General features: G+C 51.1%; 1 protein-coding gene across 2 annotated transcripts in view; it reads left to right on the top strand.

The window, feature by feature from the left end:
- Positions 1 to 24,860, top strand: part of CFAP251 (cilia and flagella associated protein 251) — a 72,112-nt gene that overhangs the window by 37,448 nt on the left and 9,804 nt on the right. For both annotated transcript variants that reach the window (XM_062182515.1, XM_062182516.1), the window contains 4 exons: positions 4,593 to 4,707; positions 5,270 to 5,433; positions 7,795 to 7,885; positions 8,083 to 8,226. In XM_062182515.1, coding sequence (XP_062038499.1) covers positions 4,593 to 4,707; positions 5,270 to 5,433; positions 7,795 to 7,885; positions 8,083 to 8,226 — 514 coding nt within the window. The remainder of the gene's footprint in view (positions 1 to 4,592; positions 4,708 to 5,269; positions 5,434 to 7,794; positions 7,886 to 8,082; positions 8,227 to 24,860) is intronic.

Genomic DNA, 24,860 nt, shown 5'->3' with positions numbered 1-24,860 from the left:
TGCTGCCTGTGGTTTGCCGTCTCCTGGCTATGGCTGGAGAGGAGATGGAGTGGCAGAGATGAGATGAGCCTGCTGCAAGGTCCCGCCTGCCTGCCTGGAAGAAGGAAGTTGTGAACTGGAGGCAGCAGCGGCCCCAGCTTTAGAAAGATCACATTGAAGGTTATCTCAGATAAGACAGGGCCTCAACAGGTCAGGACCACCCAGAGTCTTATGCTGTTTTCTTTAAATTGTTTTTATTCAGAAGGCACAGGGAAGAAAGACCGAGAAATGCCAGGCCATATGTAGGAAGGGAAATCAGCACAGTGTTTTTCTTTTTTTTTAAGATTTATTTTATTTTTTTATTAGAGTTACACACACACACACACACACCCAGAGAGAGAGAGAGAGAGAGAGAGAGAGAGAGAGAGAGAATATCTTCTATCCATTGGTTCACTCCCCAGATGACCTAATGGCCAGAGCTGGCCAAGCCAAAGCTAAGAGCCAGGAGCTTCTTCCGGTCTCCAGTGTTGGTGCAGGGGCTCAAACACTTCTGCATCTTCTGCTGCTTTCCCCAGGCACATTAGCAGGAAGCTGGATTGGAAGTGGAGCAGCCAGGACATGAACTGGCACCCATATGGGATGCCAGTGTCACAGGCAGTTGCTTTACCTGCTACACCACAAAACCGCCCCCAGAACAATGTTTTTTGAATTATTAAAACACTTGAAAGAATGTGTAAGAAGAGTTTATGAGGATGTTAGAAACTTTATATGTTATCTTTAACAGACATATGAGTTTTTTTTTTTTTTTTTTTTTTTTTTTTTTTTTTTACAGGCAGAGTGGATAGTGAGAGAGAGAGACAGAGAGAAAGGTCTTCCTTTTTGCCGTTGGTTCACCCTCCAATGGCCGCCATGGCCAGCACGCTGCAGCCGGTGCATCGTGCTGATCCGAAGGCAGGAGCCAGGTGCTTCTCCTGGTCTCCCATGGGTTGCAGGACCCAAAGACTTGAGCCATCCTCCACTCCTCCACTCACTCCTGGGCCACAGCAGAGAGCTGGCCTGGAAGAGGGGCAACCGGGACAGAATCCGGCGCCTCTACCGGGACTAGAACCCAGTGTGCCAGCACCGCAGGTGGAGGATTTTTGGTTTTTAAAGATTTATTTATTTGTGGGGCTGGGCTCTGGCGTAGTGGATAAAGTTGTCACCTACAGTGGCATAAGGGTGCTGGTTTGAGACCTGGCTGCTCCTCTTCTGATCCAGCTCTCTACTATGGCCTAGGAAAGCAGTGGAAGATGGCCCAAGTCCTTGGGTCCCTGCACCCACATGGGAGACCTGGAAGAAGCTCTTGGCTCCTGGCTTCAGATTGGCACAGCTCCAGCCATTGTGGCCATCTGGAGAGTAAACCAGCAGATGAAAGACCTCTCTCTCTGTCTCTAGCTCTCTCTGTAACTCTTTTAAATAAATAAATAAATAAATATATATATATTTTAAAAAGATTCATTTATTTGAAAGGCAGAGTGACAGAGAGAGAGAGAGAGAGAGAGAGAGAGAGAGAGAGAGAAGGCTTGGGCAAAGCATATCCAAGAAATACCAAGAAGTGGTGTCTGCGGAGCAGGCGTGTCAGACCTGAAGTTCCCGTGCGGTACTCAGCAGACAGAAGGGCAGGAGGGATCTGAGCCACACAGGTAGGCGTGAGTGTCTAAGGAACGGCCATCTGCAATCAACACCGAGGCATCTTGGAAAACACTAATTTACCAGGTAGAACTCATAGACCATAAACCCAGCGCCTTGGGGAGGACAGCGCAGTGTAGTTAGGCCACCTGTGTCTGGAATGTGCAAAAAGAACCTTGTGAGTTGTAGAAATAACGAAGCCCTGGACCCACAGCTTAATGGGGGAGGAGTTGCCTTGTGCAGAATTTTAAATTCCAAGTAGAAATGCATTTTTTAAACATTTGAAAGAATGAGGAAAGGCAGCTCACAGGAACAGGCCAGTGCACCTGTGAGCAGATGCTCACTAGTCTGTCAAAGATGCAAATGACAGCCAGATACCACTTTTCATAAATCCGATCAGCGGAGATAAAAGTGACTGATGGTGCCAGGTACTGGCAGCGGTATGAGGAAACGGGCACTCTCGCCCGCGCTGTGGGGGTGTAAATCAGTGTAACCTTTTGGGAAAGCAATTTGTCACCCTCCATTAAATCTTAGCCTATCTTCTGACTTCTAGGAACCTAGCCCACAAACGCACTCACGCAGTTGTGCCAAGACATAAGTAAAAGGAGCTCTTGTTTGAAAATATGTTAAAAAATGGAATCAATCCAAATGTCCATTAATAGGGGATGCGTTAAGTGCTGGTTTCCCAGCGTACTACAACACGAAGCTGAGCTGGACAAGAAAGAAGGAATGAGAGCCTGTGTCTTAGCAAGGAAATAGCTCCAAGATACAGCCAGAGGCAGAGCCCATTGCCAGATGAGCTGGAACCGTCTAATTCTGTTTTCCTTCTTTATGTGTGTGTGTATCTCTTAAGGATTTATTTATTTGAAAGGCAGAGTTACAGAGAAAGAGAGAGGGAGAGACAGAGATCTTCCATCTGCTGGTTCACTGCCCAACCAGTAGTGACAGCTGGAGCTGGGCCAATCAGAAGCCAGGAGCCAGGAGCCTTCCATGTGAGTCTCCCACATGGGTGCTGGGGCCTGAGCACTTAGACCATCTTTCACTGCTTTCCCAGGCACATTGGCAGGGATTTGGATCGGAACTGGAGCAGCCAGAACTTGAACCATTGTCCATCTGGGATGCCTACGCTGTAGATGGCTCGCCATGGTGAAGCGCCAACCCTTAATTCTATTTTCATTCAAAATTGCAGAAGAAATTCTGCAGCCACATAGAGCAAGCTGTTACCCATGATTATCTTGGAGTCATGGTAACAACGTAGATTTACAGGTGGATTTTCTACTTTATTTGTATCTGAATTTGTTCAGAAATTTTCACGATGAATGTGCAGTGCCTTTCCATTCAGAAGGAAAAGATATTGGTTTCACGAAATTGCTAGATATGTTTAATAGGAGTGGGTAACGGTTAAAGAGCTGGGCGCCAGCAGCTGCCCCTGCTGCCTGATGGCCTTGCTGTCCACTGCGGTGGACACTGTTATTACCTTTGTCCTGCAGAAAAGAAGCTGGAGGCACAGAGAAGTTGAATAACTTAACCTTTTTTCTTATATATAATTTAAATTGGGATATACTTCACATACTTATAAAACTCACCTCTTTTAAAAATGTAATTTTTAAGACCGGCGCCGTGGCTCAACAGGCTAATCCTCCGCCTTGCAGTGCCGGCACACTGGGTTCTAGTCCCGGTCGGGGCGCTGGATTCTGTCCCGGTTGCCCCTCTTCCAGGCCAGCTCTCTGCTGTGGCCCGGGAGTGCAGTGGAGGATGGCCCAAGTGCTTGGGCCCTGCACCCCATGGGAGACCAGGAGAAGCACCTGGCTCCTGCCTTGGGATCAGCGCGGTGCGCCTGCTGCAGCGCGCTGCTGTGGCAGCCATTGGAGGGTGAACCAACGGCAAAAAGGAAGACCTTTCTCTCTGTCTCTCTCTCACTGTCCACTCTGCCTGTCAAAAAATAAAAAATAAAAATTTTTAAATGTAATTTAAAAAATATTTTTATGTATTTTAAAAATTATATTTGAAAAGCAGAGTTAGTGAGGGGGAAAAACAGAGATCTTTCATCTGCTGGTTCACTCCCCAAATGGCTGCAACAGCCAGGGCTGGGCCAGGCCGGAGCCAGGAGCCAGGAGCCAGGAACTTCTTCCAGGTCTCCCACATGGGTGGTGGGGGCCCAAATACTTGGGCTGTCTCTGCTTTTCCCAGGCCATCAACAGGGAGCTGGATTAGAAGTAGAGCGGGTGGGATACAAACCGGCACCCACATGGAATGCCTGTATCACAGGGAACAGCTTAACCCACCGTACCACAACATGGGCCCTAAAACTCACCCTCCTAAAGAATCCACTGGGGCTGGCACTGCGGCAGAGAGGGTTAAGCCACTGCATCCAGCCACTAACGAACGTAGCTGGGGAAACAGCAGAGGATGGCCCAAGTGCTTGGTCCCCTGCTACCCTTGTGGGAGACTAGGAAGAAGCTCTTTGGGCAGCAAACCAGTGGACGGAAATCCCATCTGTCTTTCTCTCTCTCTCTGCCTTTCAAATAAATCTTTTTTTTTTTTAATAGATTATCACCCAAGGACTTCTCACTGTATTCCTAAAGTTGTACAGTCATTGCCACCATTCAATTCAAGAATATTTTCCTTGGGGCCAGCGCCGTGGCTCACTTGGTTAATCCTCCGCCTGCGGCGCCGGCATCCCATATGGGCACTGGGTTCCAGTCTTGGCTGCCCCTCTTCCAGTCCAGCTCTCTGCTGTGGCCTGGGAAGGCAGTGGAGGATGGCCCAGGTGCTTGGGCCCCTGCACCCGCATGGGAGACCAGGAAGATCAGTGCAGCACCGGCCGTAGTGGCCATTTGGGGGGGTGAACCAACGGGAGGAAGACCTTTCTGTCTCTCTCTCTCACTGTCTATAATTCTACCTGTCAAAGAAAAAGAAAAAGGGAATCTTTTCTCCTCCTGCAGAAAGACGCTTCTTGGGCCGACTTTCGGTTCACCTATCGAGCAGACCCAGGTCCTGCCGGCAAGAACTGCTAAGGAGCTGCAGAAGCGCTACTTGGTGTTCATCAACAAGGACAAGGTAGAGCCCTCGCTCTTCTCTGTTGTGTGTGCTGCCAGCCACATTCAGTCTCCAGGGTGGTAAGACTCCAGGGGGCCTGGCGCCACGGCCACAGCCTGCCAACTCCATCCAGGCCACGGTGAGGCTGAAACCACCAGGGCAAGCAAGAATGCCACAACCGGGCGCGCCGAGCAGTCCCCCACGGCGGACATGGTCCACAAGGGGACTCTTTCCCTGGTGCATTTGCGTGGAAGGTTGGTTACACTTAGCTGTGTATTCAACAGACAATCTGTATTGAAGAGTAAATCGTAGGATGTGAGAATTAGTCTGGACAACCCTAGACATCTGACGAGCAGACCCCGCAGGAAACCTTCCCTGCTGTGTTCCTGCTGAAGCCAGGCAGGGGCCTCAGGTCCCCTCAGTGGATGCCCAGCTAGGTTAGATGCAGCCCCCACACCCTGTCCTGGCTGTGGACACACAAGTCCTTCCAGCACGTGGGTCAGGAGGTGACATGCGCACCTGTCGGGCCTGGCTTGGGGCTCTGTCCCCTACATCTGAGTGAGCGCCGCGTGTCTCTTTCTAGGTTGGGCTGCAGATCCTGCCAGTGGACGGCAACCCACACAAGACGTGGGCCATTGTTTGCCACCCAAACGGGGTGGCCGGCATGGCCCTTTCCTGTGATGGCTCTTACGCCTTCACAGCAGGAGGCCACGATCGCTCGGTTGTGCAGTGGAAAATCAACCTGAGGTACGTGCTGGGCAGCCTGGCCGTGTAAGGAAGGGCTTGGGCGCAGGCCTTCTTCTCTCACCGCATGGCGGCCCCCCAGTCTGCCAGGCGCTGTCCTGTGACATGTCCAAGCTGTTCCTTGTGTCCTCCGTTCAAATCAGTGAGCAGACGCAAGGCCCCCCTTCTGTCCCACGGGGCCCACAGCACTGAGTGTGCACTTCAGCCCCCCGACTCCACCTGGCTTCACCCTTGCTCCCCCAAATCCCTCTCACTCCGCCTTCAGCACGGCCACAGCAGCGGGACAGACCCAGGCGTGGTCAGGGAGCAGTGGGCAGGGCAGCTCGTCCCGCTCTGCCCCCCGGAGCTGAGGTACCTGCCCCAGGTGGGGCTGCAGAGGTCCAGCACTGGACGTGGGAGCGTACAGGGACACTGAGGCGGCAGAGACGGGGGTTTGAGTTTAGAGCCGTCTCGCGCCCAACTGGGGGACCTCGGCCAGGTTTCTTAGCGTCTTCGAACTTCAGATTCTTTGTGAAAACGGGGGATGTACCGGGGCCTTTGGCAGGACTCTCATCAGGATCTGGCTGGTTAAAGCACCTCGCCTGGAGCTGAGCGCCCAGCAAGTCTATTCTTCCTCACACAGGCCTTCATCTCAAGCTCAGCTCTTGCTCACTAAAAGCGGGGTAGGCCTTAAGGTGACCCCCCACCTGCCTGATTCAGGGAGCTGCCTCAGGGCAGTCCACCCAAGCAGCCGGTTCCATTCCTGACTACGTCCAGGGCCGTGCTGCGCCCCTGTCTCAGGTGGGCACCCCAGCAGTGTGGCGTTTAGGGGCCAGGGAACAGCAGGTGTTAACCTGACCAGGTGCACGCACATCCTTCTCCGTATGGCCGAGACTCAGGCTTCTCCCTCTCACCTGAGTGTGAGCCAGGCATCCTGTTTTGACTTTGACCTCTGCCATCAGCTGAGCGGGCAGGTTTGGGGGACCTGGGGATTCAGAAGGTGGAGGTGAGCTCTGCCTGATCATGTCCTCAACCCAGTCTGTCGCCCAGGACCTGGGAACAGGCGGGGCCTGTAGCAGAATAGAATGTTCCGTTTTCCATTTTTGTCCTCTGGAAATGGTTGAGATTAAAAAAAAAAAAAAAAAAAGCCCGGCACTCGCTTTCCAAAGCTTTCCTGTGCCTGGCCAGAGTCCAGGCTTCCGAGAATTTCAATTTAATCTGTTGTGGGGACAAAGGATCATTATAAACTAATTAGCACTTCATGGCTGCTTCTAGTGATTTAATCTGCTCAGTGTCTCACTCACGGGAAGGAAAGGAAAAACCCTAAACAAGGCAGCAAAGCCCCTACTGGATTCGCAGGTGGCACCTTCTTGGATGGTCGGTCCCCTCCCGCTCTGCTCTCTCCTGGGCCGCGCCATCGCTGCCTGGGATCGTCTGCCCGAGCACCCCCCCCCCACCCCCCACTGGCTCCTCGCACCTCCTGCCTCCCCCTCGGCGGCTACCGCGTCTCCTTCTCTCCTCGTCTGGCATGTTTTAAAGCCCCATTACTTCTGGCCGCCCAGCCTCCCTGCCTCCTGCTCTCCTGCTGCCGCCTTGCTCAGACAAGAACAGAGAGACCTGGATTCAAATCCTGCCCCACCACCTCCTTGCCCGGTGACCTCGGCAAGTCTCCTTCCTCCATCCGTGGGATGGGACTGTGCCGTCACTGGGGCCAGAGCTGTCTCGAGGGTGGTGAGCCCCATTACTACGCCTCTGCCTGCTCAGGGAGCGTGTCCTGGGCACCTGCTGTGTGCCGGTCACGGTGCAGCGGCCTTCCCCGGAAGTATGAGACAGCCAGGTAGAGAGTGGGCAGTCAGCAAATGGCGCGACCCTGTGGTGCCTCCAGTGACCTCTGTCTGTTGTTGCAAGGATAGGAGCTCAACTTGGGCAGCCCTTGGACGCTCAGCCCCTTCCCTGCTGTGGACTGCGCCGAAACTTGAACACCAGCAGGGGCCGCGTCGGTGGGTGCCGGCGATTTCAGAGTTTTTCAGCTGTGGAATGAGACCAAGTCAGTCTCGTACAAGTGCAGGTTTTGTTGCCACGTTTACACGGCCTGAGCCCGTGTTGGAGAGCGGAGGGGCAGGCCCCACCTGCGCACCTCTGACAGGTACACTTCCGGCAAAGCGGCAGCCTGGGGGCCGGCGGTCGCCTCCCTCCCTCGGGAGGGCCGTGGTCCCCAGGGGTTGCTGGCAAACTGCCAGCCACCTGTCCGCGGTCAGCGAGAGAGGAGCGCCCTGGCTTAGGCCCTGGGCCGCCCCGTTCCACTGCTCCACTGTGGAGAGGCCGCCTCCTCCTCGGCCCGGCCGGAAGGGGCTTCCTGACGCCCGGGTCTCCGTTTCGCTCCAGTGCCCTGGATGCAGCGGTCTCCCTCGGGGGTGAGGACTTGACCCCGTTCTACGGCCTGGTGCCCGGCGGCAGGGATGGCAAGTTCTACACGGTAAGGGGCCGCGCGGCCAGCCCTCGGACGCCCCCATGGCGGACCCCGCATGCGCGCGCCCTCCCGGCATGCCCCGGGGCCGCCGACGCGCCCTCCCGGCATGCCCCGGGGCCACCGGCGCGCCCTCCCGGCATGCCCTGGGGCCGCCGACGCGCCCTCCCGGCATGCCCCGGGGCTGACGCGCGCCGTCCCCTCAGGAGCTCGAGGACTACTTCTACTACTCGCAGCTCCGCAGCCAGGGCATCGACACGATGGAGGGCCGGCAGGTGTCCGAGCACATCTGCCTGTCGGAGCTGCCGTTCGTCATGCGAGCCATCGGCTTCTACCCGTCGGAAGAGAAGGTGGGCACCTGGGCGCTGGGGCGGGCCAAGCCGCGTGTCAGCGGGTCGTAGGGCAGGTGCTGGGCACGTCCAGGGAGCTGCGCTGCCGGGCAGGTCCTGGCCGGTCCCCGCTAGGCAAGGCCCGGCCTCGGAATGTTCCAGAAGGCAGAGCCCGGCCAGTGTGGCGGCCGTTGTCGTGCACAGGTGCCGTCAGCCGCTGGGTAGGCGGGTCCTCCTCACCGGGCCGGGCCGCACTCCGGCCCCCGCCGCCCGCAGGCCTGGGCAGCGGTGGATGAGCAGGCGTTGGAGGGGCGGCACGCCTGCGGCCCGCGTCAGCGAGAGGACCGGGTTCCTTCAAGTCCCAGCTCCACTTCCGGTCCAGCTCCCTCCTTATACTCGTCCCGGGGGACCACAGGTGCCCCGCACTGGGAGGCCCAGCTTTGGCCTGGCTCTCGCCTGGCGGCTGCAGGCATCTAGGAAGGGAACTAGTGGCTGGGGGTGGGATTTGTCTCTTATCTGTAAATGAATACAAATCTGTAAAAATAAGTGAAATGCAAGTTACCGGGTTTTCTTTCTGATTTGAAATGCAGTACATTTCCAGTGTTGAAACTACACAGCAGAATGAAGAAAATAATTACTTGTAATTCTGCACCCAGACTTTGCAGTTAATGTTTCCCTTCCTTTCTCACATAGTTCTAGGAGATAAGTTGGTACCTTGTTAAATATGTATTTCTATTCTCTGTTTTCACCTACTGTTATATCGTAAGCATCTTCCACGTCATTCAAATGCCCTGAAAACTTTAAAGGATATATTTTAATTTTATAACCTTTCCTGTTTTAGAAAATAAAACAGTAGGGGCAGGCGCTGTGGTATAACAGGTAAAGCCACCACCTGCAATGCTGGCATCCCATATTGGTATCTGTTTGAGTCCCAGCTGCTAAACAGTGGAAGATGACCAAAGTCCTTGAGCCCCTGCCCCCAGGTAGGAGACGTTGGTGAAGCTCCTGGCACCTGATTTGGCCTGGCCCAGCCCTGGCCATTGCCACCATTTGGGAAGTGAGCCAGCAGATGGACGACCTCTGTGCCTCTCCTTTTCTGTAACTCTTTCAAATAAATAAATAAATAAATCTTTAAAAAATAGTATAATAATGAGTAAAATAGAAATTACTCAGAGGTAATCAGTTACTATTTTGGTATATTTTATATACAGATGTGGATATATTTATGTTTTCATTTAATTGTTTATTTGGGAGGCAGAGAGATGGAGAGAGACAGACAGACAGAGACAGAGATCTTCTCTCCAGCATTTCACTCCCTCAATGCTAACAACAGCCAGAGCTGGGCCAGGCCAAAGCTAGGAGTTGGGGACCTCGGTCCAGGACTTCCATGTGGATGGCAGGGGCCTAACTACTTAAGCCATCATCTGCTGCCTCCTAGGATGTGCGTTGCAGGAAGTTGGAATGGAGAACAGAACTGGAACCCAGGCACTCTGATGTGGGATACAGGTATCCCAAGTGGCATCTTTGCTAGGCCAGACTCCTACCACTCCACCGTATCTCTATTTTTTTTTTTTTTTTTTTTTTTTACAGGCAGAGTGGATAGTGAGAGAGAGAGACAGAGAGAAAGGTCTTCCTTTTTTTTTTGCCGTTGGTTCACCCTCCAATGGCCGCTGCGGCCGGCGCATCTCGCTGATCTGAAGCCAGGAGCCAGGTGCTTCTCCTGGTCTCCCATGTGGGTGCAGGACCCAAGGGCTTGGGCCATCCTCCACTGCCTTCCTGGGCCATAGCAGAGAGCTGGCCTGGAAGAGGGGCAACCGGGACAGAATCCAGCGCCCCAACCGGGACTAGAACCCGGTGTGCCGGCGCTGCAAGGCGGAGGATTAGCCTGTTAAGCCACGGCGCCAGCCCGTATCTCTATTTTTAAACAAAGAATTGACATCATATGGTGTGTGTGTGTGTATATATATATGTATCAGTATTATGTAGTGTGTGTATATATATATTTTTGTGTGTGTATATATATATATATTTTAAAGGTTTGTTTATATTTATTTGAAAGGCAGAACTGCAGAGAGGCAGAGGCAGAAAGAGAGAGAGAGAGGTCTTCCATCTGCTGGTTCACTCTCCAAACAGCCACAACAACTGGAGCTGGGCTAATCCAAAACCAGGAGCCAAGTTTCTTCTGGGTCTCCCATGTGGGTTCAGGGGCCCAAGGACTTGGGCCATCTTGCTTTCCCAGGCCATTCGCAGAGAGCTGGATTGAAAGTGGAGCAACCAGGACTCAAACCAGTGCCCATATGGGATGCTGGCACTGCAGGCAGTGGCTTTACCCGCTACACCACAGCACTGGCCGCGTGTGTGTATTTCTGTGGATATACGCGTGTATGTATGCATGGGCACGTACATCAGCAGTCTCGGTAGCTGTGTTCTGAGACATCCTTAACACAGTGTGCTTTTTCAGGCTGCACACTTGCTGAAGCCATCCCCCAGCTGATGGGGGTGACAACACACGTTGTCTCGAGTGTTAGCTGTCACAGCTGCAGCTGGGCTGGGCGTCTCTGAGTGTGGTTTGGAATACTTCTCTAATTGTTTCCCTGGGTCGGAGATACGAACTTTAGGGTCCTGTTGCCAAGCTGCGTCCCAGAAATGTGGCGTTCTGCATGCCCACGCTCAGGCACACTCAACACCCAACACCCAGCTAAGACTTGATGCTCGCCTTGGGTGACGGGGAAGACTGAGGGGCTGAGCTGTGGTCCCAGTCACCTCCCCTGGGCTGGTGGCCTGCCCACAGTCACCTCTTTCCTGTGCTCCATGTGTGACCAGGAGGTGGCATCTGGAGGGGTGTGTTGTTAGTACCCGCAGACCATGCTGAGTCACGAATGAGGACCTGAAAAACACTTATTTCCAGCTCCCCGAAAGGTCTTCCACCAGCTGTGGGTTTTGTGGAAGTACATGGTCAGAGCACAAGCGGCTGCCCAGGCGATGGGTGCTGCCCACAGAGAGGGCTCCTTGGAGCTGCACTCGTGCCTTCCCCAGCATGGTGCGTAGAGAGCTGGTGTCCAGACGGGCTGCATCAGACTCGCCTGGAGCACATCCTCTGATTCCTGGTCCCTGCACCCTGTCCCAGAGCTCACTGTTCTGAATCTGAGCACAGGGCCTGGGAGTTCACCTCCCCCAGAGTTGTTGTGAGCCCCTGCCTTAGAACCTGGCACTGAGGGGTGCTAACTAGGGCCATGCATATTTGAGGAGATGGGACCAGACCCACTAACTAAGTTTCTTAGCCAGGACCCTCTTTGTCCACAGCACGCTTGGCTCATGTATATAAGTCCAGAGGCAGCATGAGCTGACCAGGCTCTCAGACTGTCACCAGAAAGGATCCTTCTCTCTGGGCCTTGCTGTCCTTTGTGTTGCCCTTGATCTTGGCCTGGTTCCTCACCTACCTCCAGCCAAGCTCAGCCTCCGAGGCAGGAGTGAGTCCAAAGCTCAGGCACCCCGGGGAGGGTGGGCCTGTCTCTAACCTCGTGGCCTCATTTCTGCATAGAGATGCTGCCTTACACAACTTACCTATTAACACACACACACACACGCACACACACAGATCTTCCATCTGCTGATTCACTCCCCAAATGGCCACATGGCTGGATATGGGCCAATCTGAAGCCAGGAGCTAGGAGCTTCTTCTGGGTCTCCCACATGGCTGCAGGGGCCCAAGGACGTGGGCCATCTTCTGCTGTTTTCCCAGGTGCATTATCAGGGAGCTGGATTAGAGGTGGAGTAGCAGGGATTTGAAGCAATGTTCACATGGGATGCTGCTGCCACAGTTCCAGCCCCTAAATATGTATTTTTAAATGAGGATAATGCTTGTACCCATGTCTTGGAGTTGTATGGACTGAGGCTCTGTGTGGCATGGTGCTGATGCTGACAAGGCTTCCATTAGAGCTTGGAAACCATTAGCTAGCATCCTCATCTCTGGATGCCTGGTTATAAAAGGCTTCACACAAGTGTTCTTGCTAGGCCAATGTGTGGATGGAAATCACAGAGTGTTCAGTGGTGTGGAAGGAGGTCCGAGGTGTGTTTTGTGGCTGGCAGAAATCTAGAATCCCAGCACAGCTTAGATCCCCAGGGGGAGAGCAAGGTTGATGGCACAGCCTGGATTCTAGTCACAGCAACAATGTAAGGCCGCCACAAAACACACCAAACACTGGAGTTCAGGAAAAGGTTTATTGTCGGGTGAGGGGAGCCCGACAGGCAGAGAGGAGAGGGTGAGAGAGTGAGAGAGGATGTGTGCTGGAAGCGGGTCCTGTTACACGTTTGCGGGGGGCAGGGGAGTAGGAGCAGCAGAGCTGACACCTGTGGTTGGGCCGTGGGGCTTAGGACCGAAGCTTACTGTGCAAGGTGGCCATCAGGCGGGGGGCGGAGCCCAAGATGGCATCCAGGGCATAGATGGTGCCGCAGGTAAGACTGCCATTTTACTAACACTTCTTCTGACCTCATCTTGCTTTGTTCACAGAACCTTTTGTAAACCTTTCACATTTTCTTGATCTAGTAAAGATAATTTATACAATTATGCCAAAGATACCACTTTGAAGGTGGTCTTCCCGTTCAGGATTCTTTATTTGAAATTCAAGGCTTCTGTGACCGCATCCTCTCATGGCCCAGCAGTGCCCTTGAGAGAACCCGGGTGTTCACTCCTTGCCATGGAGCACGCTCAGGAAGGAGGTGGGCACAGATGACTGGTCTCTGCCCAGCCAGTGTGGGAGTGCGGATGGCCCTCCTCATGTATCCTGTCACTGGCAACACATGAGAAAGCTTAACAACCAAAGTCTTGGGGTGGGCATCTGGTCCAGTGGTTATGCCACCAGGTAGAGCACCTGCATCCCACAGGGGGGTGCCTGGGTTCCAGTCCTGGCTCCCACTCCCAATTCTAGCTTCTTGCAAAGGCAGACTCCCCGAGGCAGTAGGTGGTGGTTCAGGTAGTTGGGTTCCTGCCACCCACGAGTTCTCAGCTCTTGGCTCCATCCTGGCCCAGCTCCGGCTGCTGCAGGTATGTAGGAGGTGAATCAGCATACGAGATCGCTCTCTCTGTCTTTCTCTGTCTCCTTCTCAAATAAAAACAAAATACTTGATGATGCATAAAAGGTATGGAGGACAGGTCCTGTCCCGGTTGCCCCTCTTCCAGGCCAGCTCTCTGCTGTGGCCAGGGAAGGCAGTGGAGGATGGCCCAAGTCCTTGGGCCCTGCACCCCATGGGAGACCAGGAGAAGCACCTGGCTCTTGCCATCGGATCAGCGCAGTGCGCTGGCCGCAGCGCACCTACCGCGGCGGCCATTGGAGGGTGAACCAACGGCAAAAGGAAGACCTTTCTCTCTGTCTCTCTCTCACTGTCCACTCTGCCTGTCAAAAAAAAAAAAAAAAAAAAAGGTATGGAGGAAATGATATTAATCTGTAACAGAGTGGCATTGGCAAGTATTTAAAAACACAAAAACTAAAATAAACAAAGGCGAGGCTGTGTTCACTGCTGCTGTAGCCATCTTCCCCTGGGCCCCAGAAGGGAGTTTTGCTGCCCCAGTCGATGTCTCTACAAATCCCATGGACCCCTGGGTGTCTAATCCACTTTAAAACAACATTTGCTCTTTGGAGACGTTTTCTGAGGGCCCTGTGATCCTGATCTGTCCTCCCCCCCACCCCCATCTCCCATCAGGAAGCCAACTTTATGAGCTGATGAGCCCTTTCCTGTGTGAAGCCACATAGGGAGGCTCTGATCCTCTGTTTGCATGTCAGATTTACAGTGATTTAAAACAAAACAAAACAAAACAAAAAACCTTCTCAGGGCTTTGAAACTTTTAAGCCTAGGCTTTGCTGCAGTTAATGAAACATTTCCTCTTCAGAGGTCGCTGTGGCCCCACCCCAGGAAGTTGCAGGAAAGGCATGGGTTTGACTAATGGAGTACTTTCACACTTGAGTACATAAACGATGTAGAGGCAGGGACTCAAGCCAGCCCCCGAAGACTCTGCATTATTTAGATTTCTCTTACGTCAGTGTGACTGCCGTGGGGATTTGAAGCCAGCCAGTGTGGTAAATCGAAGCCAAATTATACAAGAATACAACCCTCCCTGAAGAATTCCAGCCGTTCCCTTCTACAGAAAACCGCACTCAGAGGCAGCGTGGCCCCAGCCCTAGTGATTGGGGTTGGCGGCTCTCACAATTCTTCATTTTTTAAACGAAAGATCTGCAGAGTGTATACTGTTACAGAAGGAGCTGTCCTACAGCGGCCACTCTCTACAGCTGAGTTTGCATGTAAGAAAGTTTCCTCTTCCATCTTTTTTTTTTTTTTTTTGGCAGGCAGAGTGGACAGTGAGAGAGAGAGAGAGAGAGACAGAGAGAAAGGTCTTCCTTTGCCGTTGGTTCACCCTCCAATGGCCGCCGCCGCCGGCGTGCTGCGGCTGGCGCACCGCACTGATCCCAAGGCAGGAGCCAGGTGCTTATCCTGGTCTCCCATGGGGTGCAGGGCCCAAGTACTTGGGCCATCCTGCACTGCACTCCCAGGCCACAGCAGAGAGCTGGCCTGGAAGAGGGGCAACTGGGACAGAATCCGGCGCCCCGACCAGGACTAGAACCCGGTGTGCCGGTGCCGCTAGGCAGAGGATTAGCCTGTTGAGCCACGGCGCCGGCCCCTCTTCCATCTTTATAAACACACATTTTTTTCTTTGAGAGACAGTGCATGGCGTTCCTTCCCAGTTCCCAATGGCTGTATTTCTATTTAATTTGTGGAAGGCTGTGTTATCCTGATGGATTTTTGTCCTGACTTAACATCAGTGCAACACCTTCGTTCTGAAAATCTAAGGCTAATCCTGGTGGAGACATGTGCCCAGCCCAGGACCCACATGGTGGACAGTCAGCATGTGCTGGTTGAATGAGTGAATGAGTGGATGAATGAATGAAAGACAATGAGGAAAACAGAGTCCGGGCATTGTGATTGGATCACCCTGACGTGTTTGGTTTCTTCAGGAGTCTTGCATGGTTAGGAGCATTTAGAGAGGACATGGGGACAGGTGTGTGCTGGTTATGCTGTGGCCTGGGACTCACATTCCATATCCCTGGAGTGCCTAGGATCCAGTCCCGCCCCCATGCCAGGTTCTAGCTAATGTGTGTCCTGGGAGGCAGCAGGTGATGGCTCAGGTCCTTGGGGCCCTGCTGCCCATATGGGAGATCCTGTTTGAGTTCCAGGCTCCTGAATTCTGCCTGGCTTGGCCATTTGGGGAGTGAATCAGAAGATGGGAGATACCTACTCTCTCTTTCCTATCTCTATGTGTTGTGTGTGTGTCAGACTCTGCCTTTCAAATAAATAAAAATGAATAATTTTAAAAAAAAGGTCACTATTTTGTTGCAAAAATTTTGAAATCCATGTATAGATTTTTCGTAATGCATATTTTCAATGAACTTTCTGAAGATTCCTTGTATGCATGGATTTCAAAATGTTTTTGTACCAAAACAAATTTATCTTTTAATTCCATTTTCTGCAAGCCTTTTGAAGAACCCTCACATGTAGCACAAAGAGGGCAGAAAACTAAAAAAAAAAACCTAAAAGTCAAGATATCCAACACTGGTTATCGCTGAGGGATGGGAATATGAGAACATTTATTTTCCTTCTTTGCATCTCATCATTTGCATTTTTCATGACAAATATGTATTAATCTTTGTTGGTTTTACAACTATAAAAGGGTAGATGACAGTGACAGTGGAAAACATAGCTCAAAAAATATTAGCACTCTTAGAACTGAAGCTTTGTTATGTTGCCTGCGCCATGGCTTCTACTCCATTTCATTTTTTTCTTTTTTCCTTTTTTTTTTTTTTTTTAAGATTTCTTTTATTTATTTTAAAGACAGAGTTACAGAGAGAGGTAGAAACAGAGAGAGAGGTCTTCCATCTGCTGGTTCACTCCCCAGATGGCCACAACGGCCAGAGCTGCGCTGATCTGAATGCAAGAGCCTGGAGCTTCTTCTGGGTCTAACACATGGGTACAGGCGCCCAAGGACTGCTATGGCTTTCCCAGGCCATAGCAGAGAGCTGGATCAGAAGTGGAGCAGCCGGGACTAGAACCAGCGTCTATATGGGATATTGGCACTTCAGGCCAGGGCTTTAACCTGCTACGCCACAGCGCTGGCCCTTCTTTTTCTTTTTAACAAGTTTACAGTGTATCAAGTGCCACTGGTCACCCTTTTTTTTTTTTTTTTTTTTGGTTCACCTGTTTAGAGCCGCCTGTTCACAGAGTTGTGCTCACAGTAGAACTGTGTGATCCCAGAACGGTTTGATCACTTAAAACAAAATCCCACATCCCTCCAGGTCTCTCCCTACTCCTCCCCCATCAGCTCCCGGCCACCCCCAGTCTGTTTTGTGTGTCTAAGGATTTGCCTGATTTGGACATTTCATGCAAATACCGGGTGCAGTGTGTGGGCTTCTGTGTCTGCTGTGTCTCCATCAGCACGGTGTTTCCCAGGTTCATCCAGGTGGTAGTGTGGTGGGGCTTCTCTCCTATTATGGCTGAATCCTGTGGATGTGAGCTGCTGACTCCTTCATTCATGACCTGGAGGGCACTTGGGTAGTTCCACGGCAAAGCTGCTGTGAACAAGGCAGCAAGAAACTTGTGTACAGGTTTCTGCGTGGACATTTGTTTTCAATCGCTCTGTCGAACAGCGTCTCTGTGTCTTGCTATTGGAGGACCTGCCAGATGCTTTTGTGCATTGTCCTTGTTGACCTGAACCAGGAACCATCTGGTGCTCCAGGTGCATGTTTGATCGGGAGCTTGGGTAGCTAACAAAGCCTCGGCTTGGGGTGTGAGATGAGGTACTGGACATGTTCTTTAGATATGACTGTCTTTTTAAAACCTTTTATTTATTTAAATGTATTTTTTTTTGAAAGGAAAAGTTAGATTTTCCATCCACTGGTTCACTACCCAAATGGCTGCAATGGCCAGAGCTAGGCTGATCCAAAGCCAGGAGGGAGGAGCTTCTTCCAGGTCTCCCATGTTAGTGCAAGGACCCAAGTACTTGGGCCATCTTCCACTGCTTTCTCAGGTGCATTAGGAGGGAGCTGGATTGGAAGTGGGGCAGCCAGGGCACAGACAGACACTCATATGGGATGCCAATGCTGCACGTGGTAGCTTTACCTGCTATACCACAGCACCGGCCCAAAACTTTTTTTTTTTTTTTTTTTTAGAGAATGACAGCGCTCCTATCCTGATTTACTCCTCAAGAGCCAGGGCTGGTCCAGGACCACAGTTCAGGTCTCCCCTGTGAGTGGCAGAAACTCAATGACGTGAGCCATCCCCACTGCCTCCAAGGTCTGCATTAGCAGGAAGCTGGAGTCAGGAGCCTGAGGCCAGGATGGAACCCAGGTACTCCTGTGTGAGATGCTGGCATCTTCCTAGCAAGGCCCAATGCCTATGCTTCTTTAAAACCTTTAAAAACATTTGACTGCGTGGGAAGGAGTCCCTGGGGGTACTTGAAGCCCGGGCTGAGTGAGAACCTTCATAAAGGGCCCTGGGAGCAGTGCCATTCACCTGTAATAGAGGGTAGTATGGCCAAGCCTGTGGGCAGAACCTGGCTGTGATGTTCCCCACGCCTGGAGCTTTTTCTTTAGGTGGGGTTACTCTAGGAGTCACAGAGTGATGCACACATAGCAGGCATGGCCACACAGTGGCGCTGCCAGCCCTGCAGCCCTCTCTTCAGCTTCCTGCCCTGTTCAGGGCAGGAAGGAACCCCTGGAGCAGGCACAGGGTGGCAGAGGTGTAGGGCAGGAAGGCAGGTCCTTGAGCCTTGGGAGTCTGTGGAGCTGTGACCAAGTGGATCCAGGGGGCCTTTTTACCCCAAGGCAGAATGGCCTTAGCTCAAATGCCTCACATCCCTCTTTGTTGAAGAGGAGATTAAACACCTTCATCTTAAAGCATTAATTCTCCAGCAGGGACCCCAGACCCATAGACCTCTGAGGGTCAGTGACGGAGGCAGACGTGAAATACCCTGAGTGAGGGGACTTCAGTCACAGAGAGCAGCCTCCCTGGCGTCACAGACCCTGGGGCAGCAGGACTGACGGAGGCCCAGATGTGTGACTGAAAGTTTGAAAATTACCAGACAGGGGCCAGCGCTGTGGCGAAGTGGGTTAACGCCCTGGCCTGAAGCTCTGGCATCCCATATGGGCGCCAGTTTGAGACCCGGCTGCTCCACTTCCTGTCCAGCTCTCTGATATGGCCCAGGAGAGCAGTAGAAGATGGCCCAAGTCCTTGGGCCCCTGCACCCACGTGGGAGACCGAAAAGAAGCTCCTGGCTCCTAGCTTCGCATTGGCGCAGCTCCGGCCTTTGTGGCCATCTGGGGAGTGAACCATCAGATAGATGAAAGACCTCTCTCTGTGTAATGCTGTCTTTAAAATAAATAAAATAAATCTTAAAAAAAAAAAAAAAAGTGGGCCGGTGCTGTGGCTCACTTGGCTAATCCTCTGCCTGCAGTACCGGCACCCCGGGTTCTAGTCCCGGTCAGGGCGCTGGATTCTGTCCCGGTTGCTCCTCTTCCAGGCCAGCTCTCTGCTGTGGCCCGGGAGTGCAGTGGAGGATGGCCCCAGTGCTTGGGCCCTGTACCCGCATGGGAGACCAGGAGAAGAACCTGGCTCCTGGCTTCGGATCAGTGTAGCTCTGGCCGTGGCAGCCATTTGTGGGGTGAACCAACGGAAGGAAGACTTTTCTCTCTGTCTCTCCTTTTCACTGTCTGTAACTCTGCCTGTCAAATAAATAAATAAAAAATCTTCAAAAAAAAAAAAAAAAAGAAAAGATAATTACCAAATTGTTAACCAAACGCTCTACCTTGACAACCCAAATGCTCAGTAACTACTAGTATATTGAGTGATGTCAACTAGACAGGAAGTGGTTTTTCTAACTAAGGCTTTGTGAGCTTTAATAGACATTCTTCCTTGGCCTCACCTGTGCCCACATTTCCCCTCCCCTCCCCTCCCCTCTGCTCTCCTTCCCTCCCTCCCTCCTTCCTTCCCTACCATCTGTCTACCTGCCTGCCTTCTTCCCTCCCTTCTTCCGTTCTCCTTCCTTCCCTACTTCCTCCCTCCCCACTTCCTTGCTTTCCCTCTTTCCTTTTTTCTTTCTTTCATTCTTTCTTTTTCACTCATTCATTCAATATTTCTCAGAGCCCTTACCATGTGGCAGGCTCTGAACTGAGCACAGATGAACACCATAGCTACTGCTTGGTGGGAGAGACAGATCCGGGCCTGGGGAATTAGAGCGTGCACCGCAGCTGCCACCCATCGTTACACTCGACTGGACGTCACCAGTCTGGCACTGATTGTTCTTGGCACAAGTGTCACCTGTGTGAGCCCCTGTGGTCTGAGAGCCCTAGCTCTCAGTGTGGCTCCCAGATCAGCAGCATTGGCATCCCCTGGGGACATGTAAGACATGCAAATTCTGCGACTGTCCTAGGCTCCCTGGATCTAAGCCCCTGGGGGTGAGGCCTGGTCATTTGGTGGCTGGAGAGAGCCCTTGTCTTGAAGCCGTGCTTCTCTCTCTCAGCCACATATTTGAGTCACCTAGCGAGCTTTTAAAAAGTATGACAGCTCAGATTCTACCAGGTCTAATTAAATCAAGATCTTGGGGTATGGGGTTTGGGCCTCAGAAACTTTAGAGCTGCCTGGATGAATGGGATGGAGCCAGTGCCCTGGAGGATGATGGGTCTGTGTGAGGACACTATCAAAGACCTAGCTGAGGACAGCCATGTTCTGTGCATGTCAGCTGGGCCTCCTGCTTCTCTGGAGTGGCCTTCACAGTGCACATTCAGAAGATGCTCAGTGTCCATTTCTATCTCTTAGGCTCCTCCCCCCAGGGTGGGCTTGTTCAGACAAGTGACATCACCTGCCTTTTTAGCTAGCAGTTGCCAAGTAGGCTCAGGAAAGGAGCATTGGTGATGCCAAAGCTACCCCATTCAATGTTTGTAGAGCAGAGGTTCTTTTTTGAAAATTTTAAAAAGATTTACTTATTTGAAAGGCAGAGTTACAGAGAGGCAGAGGCAGAGGCAGAGAGAGAGAGAATCAGTCTTCCATTCACTGTTTCTCTCCCTAAATGGGTGCAATGGCCAGAGCTGGGCCAATCAAAGCTAGGAGCCAGAAACTTCCTCCGGGTCTCCCATGTGGGTTGCAGGGACCCAAGGACGTGGGCCATCTTCTTTTGCTTTCCCAGGCAATAACAGAGAGCTGGATTGTAAATGGAACAGCCGTGGCTTGAACCTGGTGTCCATGTGGGATACTGGCACTGGAGGCAGCAGCTTTATCCATTATGCCACAGAGCTGGCCCCATGTTTTATTTTCTTTTTGTCATCTTTCTTTCTTTTCTTTTCTTTTTCTTTTTCTTTTTTTTTTTTTGACAGGCAGAGTGGACAGTGAGAGAGAGAGACAGAGAGAAAGGTCTTCCTTTTGCCGTTGGTTCACCCTCCAATGGCCGCCGCGGTAGCGCGCTGCGGCCGGCGCACCGCGCTGTTCCGATGGCAGGAGCCAGGTGCTTCTCCTGGTCTCCCATGGGGTGCAGAGCCCAAACACTTGGGCCATCCTCCACTGCACTCCCTGGCCACAGCAGAGAGCTGGCCTGGAAGAGGGGCAACCGGGACAGGATCGGTGCCCCAACCGGGACTAGAACCCGGTGTGCCGGCGCTGCAAGGCGGAGGATTAGCCTGTTGAGCCACGGCGCCGGCCTCTTTTTGTCATCTTGATCTCCTATTTATTAATTGAATTAAATCATAGATTACATTGATAACATTGATACTATTTTTATAACTTTCATTGTTATGTTATATTGTTAAATACCTATAAATTATATATATTCTAATTAACAAGTACATATAAAATGTAATCACAAGAATGATTAGTCTGTTGAGAGCTTGCTTTGTGTCAGATGTTATGTAAGTATTTTACGTACGTTGTCTCAGTAACCTTCAAAGCAGCTGGGCATTTTGCCCAGAAGTTAAGACACACATGTTCCGTGTTGGAATTCCTGGGTTCAAAAAATGATTCTGACTCCTGACTCCAGGTCTGCTAGTGTAGACCTTGGGAGGCAGCAGGTGATGGCTCAAATAATTGGCTTCCTGCCACCCATGGGGAGACTTGGATTGAGTTCCCCACTCTTCCAGCTTCAGTCCCAGCCCAACCAGGCTATGGTAGGAGTTTGGAGAATGGGCTAGCAGATGGAATATGCTCCCTCCTCTCCCTCCCTGTCAAATAAACGAGCAGACAGAGCCCAGCTTGTACACATTACTGTGTTACTCTCCTTTTCAAGATGAGGACACTGAGGGTAAGGAATGATAAGCAACTCAGTCAAGGTCCCATGGACTGGAAATGGCAGTGTCAAGATTTAAAACTTGGTCTGGGGACTGGCACTGTGGCATAGCGGGTGAAGCCGCCGCCTGCAGTGCCGGCATTCCATGTGGGCTCTGGTTGGAGACCCGGCTGCTCCACTTCCAATCCAGATCTCTGCTGTGGCCTGGGAAAGCAGTAGAAGATGGCCCAAGTCCTTGGGCTCCGGTACCTGCATGGGAGACCTGGAAGAAGCTTCTGGTTCCTGGCTTTGGATTGGCGCAGCTCCAGCCATTGCGGCCAGTTGGGGAGTGAACCAGTGAATGAAAGACCTCTCTCTCTCTGCCTCTCCTTCTCTCTCTGTAGCTCTGACTTTCAAATAAATAAATAAATAAATCTTAAAAAAAAAAAAACAAAAAACAACCTCGGGTTGTCATCCAGGATTACACCTTTAGCTTAATAGCAGCCTTCAAAAACAGGGATTTCAAGATTTTTTATACTATCTTTTCATTAACTAATACTGTTGAAACTGCAGGTGCTCCTCCACTTGGGATGGAGCTTCGATCTGATAATAGTATCCTCAGATGAAAGTGTGTGGAAGCATCAGAACCCAGCCACACAGCACACACTGTGTGTCGTAGGTTGTTCCTTCTTGTGCCCCTGTGGGTGCTGGGAGGTGTGCTCACCAGGACCCTGTAGTGCTAGGCCAGAAAAAGATTGAAACTTAAAACTCTATGGTTTCTACTGAATGAGCATTGGATTCACATCATTGTAAAGCTGAAAATCAGGGGCCCGCATTTGTGGCACAGAGGGTTAAGCCACCACCTGCAACACTGCCATTTCATGTGGGTTCCAGTTCAAGTCCCAGCTGCTTTACTTCAAATCCAGTTCTCTGCTAATGCACTGCAAAAGCAGCAAAATATGGTCCAAGTCCTTAGGTCCCTGCGCTCATGTGGGAGACCCCGAAGGAGTTCCAGGCTCTTGGCTTCTCCAAGGCCCAGGTCTGGCCATTTAGGGAATGAACCAGCAGATGGAAGATGTCTCTCCCTCTCTCTCTGTCTTTCAAATAAATAAGTACATTTTTAAAAAAATAAAAAATAATAAACTGACAAATCAGAGACTCAACATAGTACAACATGTAAATAATATGGAGAGTGCTTTATTTATACATAAAATTAAATGTAATTTAACATGCAATTATTTATAACATAAACTCAATAGCTAATGGAAATAGTTCCAAAAGTTAATGGAAAGCTCAAAGATAACTTTTTTTTGGTGCAAAAGTAATTGAAATCCATGCATGGTGTTTTTCTAATACACATTTTCTGTGAACTTTTCTAGTAAGAAACAGTTTGCATATACAGCTACAAAAAAAGTATCAATCCATAACCAACATTGTTATTTCAAAACACCATTCCTGAAATGTTGCATTGAGACTATGTTGTTTCTTTGAAACTACTGGGTGCTTATTTAAATAGAGTATTAAATGAAAATTAATACAGGCCGGCATCGCGGCTCACTTGGCGGCTAATCCTCCACCTGCGGTGCCGGCACCCTGGGTTCTAGTCTTAGTTGGGGCGCCGGATTCTGTCCCAGTTGCTCCTCTTCTAGTCCAGCTCTCTGCTGTGGCCCGGGAGGGCAGTGGAGGATGGCCTAAGTGCTTGGGCCCTGCACCTGCATGGGAGACCAGGAGGAGGCACCTGGCTCCTGGCTTCAGATCGGCGCAGCGTGCCGGCCGTAGCAGCCATTTGTGGGGTGAACCAACGGAGGGAAGACCTTTCTCTCTGTCTCTCTCTCTCACTGTCTAACTCTGCCTTTCAAAAAAAAAAAAAAAAAAGAAAGAAAGAAAAAAGAAAATTAATACAAGCCTTGTAAAAATATCCACATATACTTCATATGCATGGAGAATAACAGCAAAAAAGTGCCTCAGATCTCCCAGGGCAGATTTTTATTTTCTTCTTGGTACTCAGGGTCTAACCAGAAAACACAGCGGTCCACAGATAGGCTGATAATTTGGCATTGCTTCCAGCTGGTGTTCTCTACATTTTTGACCTACACATATTGAGTGATACAAGGAGAAACTGGTTGCCTATTGATGAAATATTTCACAATTTTCTGTGGCTCTTAGTCTCTGTAAAATTTCAAACCCCATAATTTATTAGGAAACACCTTAGCTTATTATGTTTTTTGACATCTTAATTTAAAACATAGCTGTTAAAAGAACTTGCTCATTCATAGCCCTTTGCCAGGCAGAACTGAAGTTTCCGAACGTGAGCCACTGACTGCTACGTGCATAGCCCAAAAATCGTACTGAGAGAGAGGCTGATGGCAGCAAGCAGTGGTTCCCGAGCTTGTTTATTACACTTCCTCTGTTTGCCAATTCCTTGGGAGTCCCATGGGGAGCCCTGTGTTAACTGGCACCACATTTTCCCTGGAATACACAGACACGTTAGCTCTCTTTGCTCATTTTAGAAAATTTGGAAAATATACAAAGAATGACTTTCCAAAGTTTTTTAAGAAATAATTCTTTTAAAGTGGCAAAGAAGAAACATTTAAAAAGTCTCATGGGCCTGGGTTCTCTGGTCGATGGTGTTAGGAGCACAATTGCCTGGTCATCTGCTCATGGCCTAAAGGCAAGCCCTTGTCAAATTTAAATCCGTGCATGGTGTTTTCATAATACACATTTTCTGTGAACTTTTTAAAGACCCATAGTAAGAAACTGTGTGCATTGACAGCTGTATAAAAAGTATGTAGAGCCTGGATTTAAAGCTCTTTCCTCTGCTGGGGTGCTGTGTGTGATGGAAAAATCAGGAGCCCAGGGGCCTGGGTTGTGACGCAGCAGGTGAAGCTGCCACCTGTGATGCTGGCATTTCAAATGGGCACCAGTTTGAGTCTCAGCTGCTCCACTTCTCATTGAGCTCCCTGCTAACACACCTGGGAAAGCAGCAAAAGATGGCCAAGTGGTTGGGCCCCTGCCACCCACATGGAAGACCTGGATGAAGTTCCTGGTGTCTGGCACCTGGCTTTAGCTTGGTGGATGAAGAATCAATTTCTCCCCCTCTCCCCCTCTCCCCCTCTCTCCCTCTCCCCCTCTCCCCCTCCCCCTCTCCCCCTCTCTCCCTCTCCCCCTCCCCCTCTCCCTCTCCCTCTCTCCCTCTCCCCCTCTCCCTTCCCCCTTTTCTCCCTCTCCTCCTCTCCCCCTCTCCCTCTCCCCCTCTCCCTCTCCCCCGTCTCCCTTCCTCCCTCTCCCCTTCCCCCCTCCCCCCTCCCCCCCTCCTCTACCTCTTTCTCTCCTTCTTTCTCTTTCTTTTCTTATTTATTTA

The sequence above is a fragment of the Lepus europaeus genome, chromosome 23, assembly GCF_033115175.1.
Source record: "Lepus europaeus isolate LE1 chromosome 23, mLepTim1.pri, whole genome shotgun sequence".
In the NCBI taxonomy this organism is placed as follows: domain Eukaryota; kingdom Metazoa; phylum Chordata; class Mammalia; order Lagomorpha; family Leporidae; genus Lepus; species Lepus europaeus.
The sequence above is the reverse complement of the archived record's forward strand: the minus strand, read 5'-3'. Positions and strand labels throughout refer to the sequence as shown.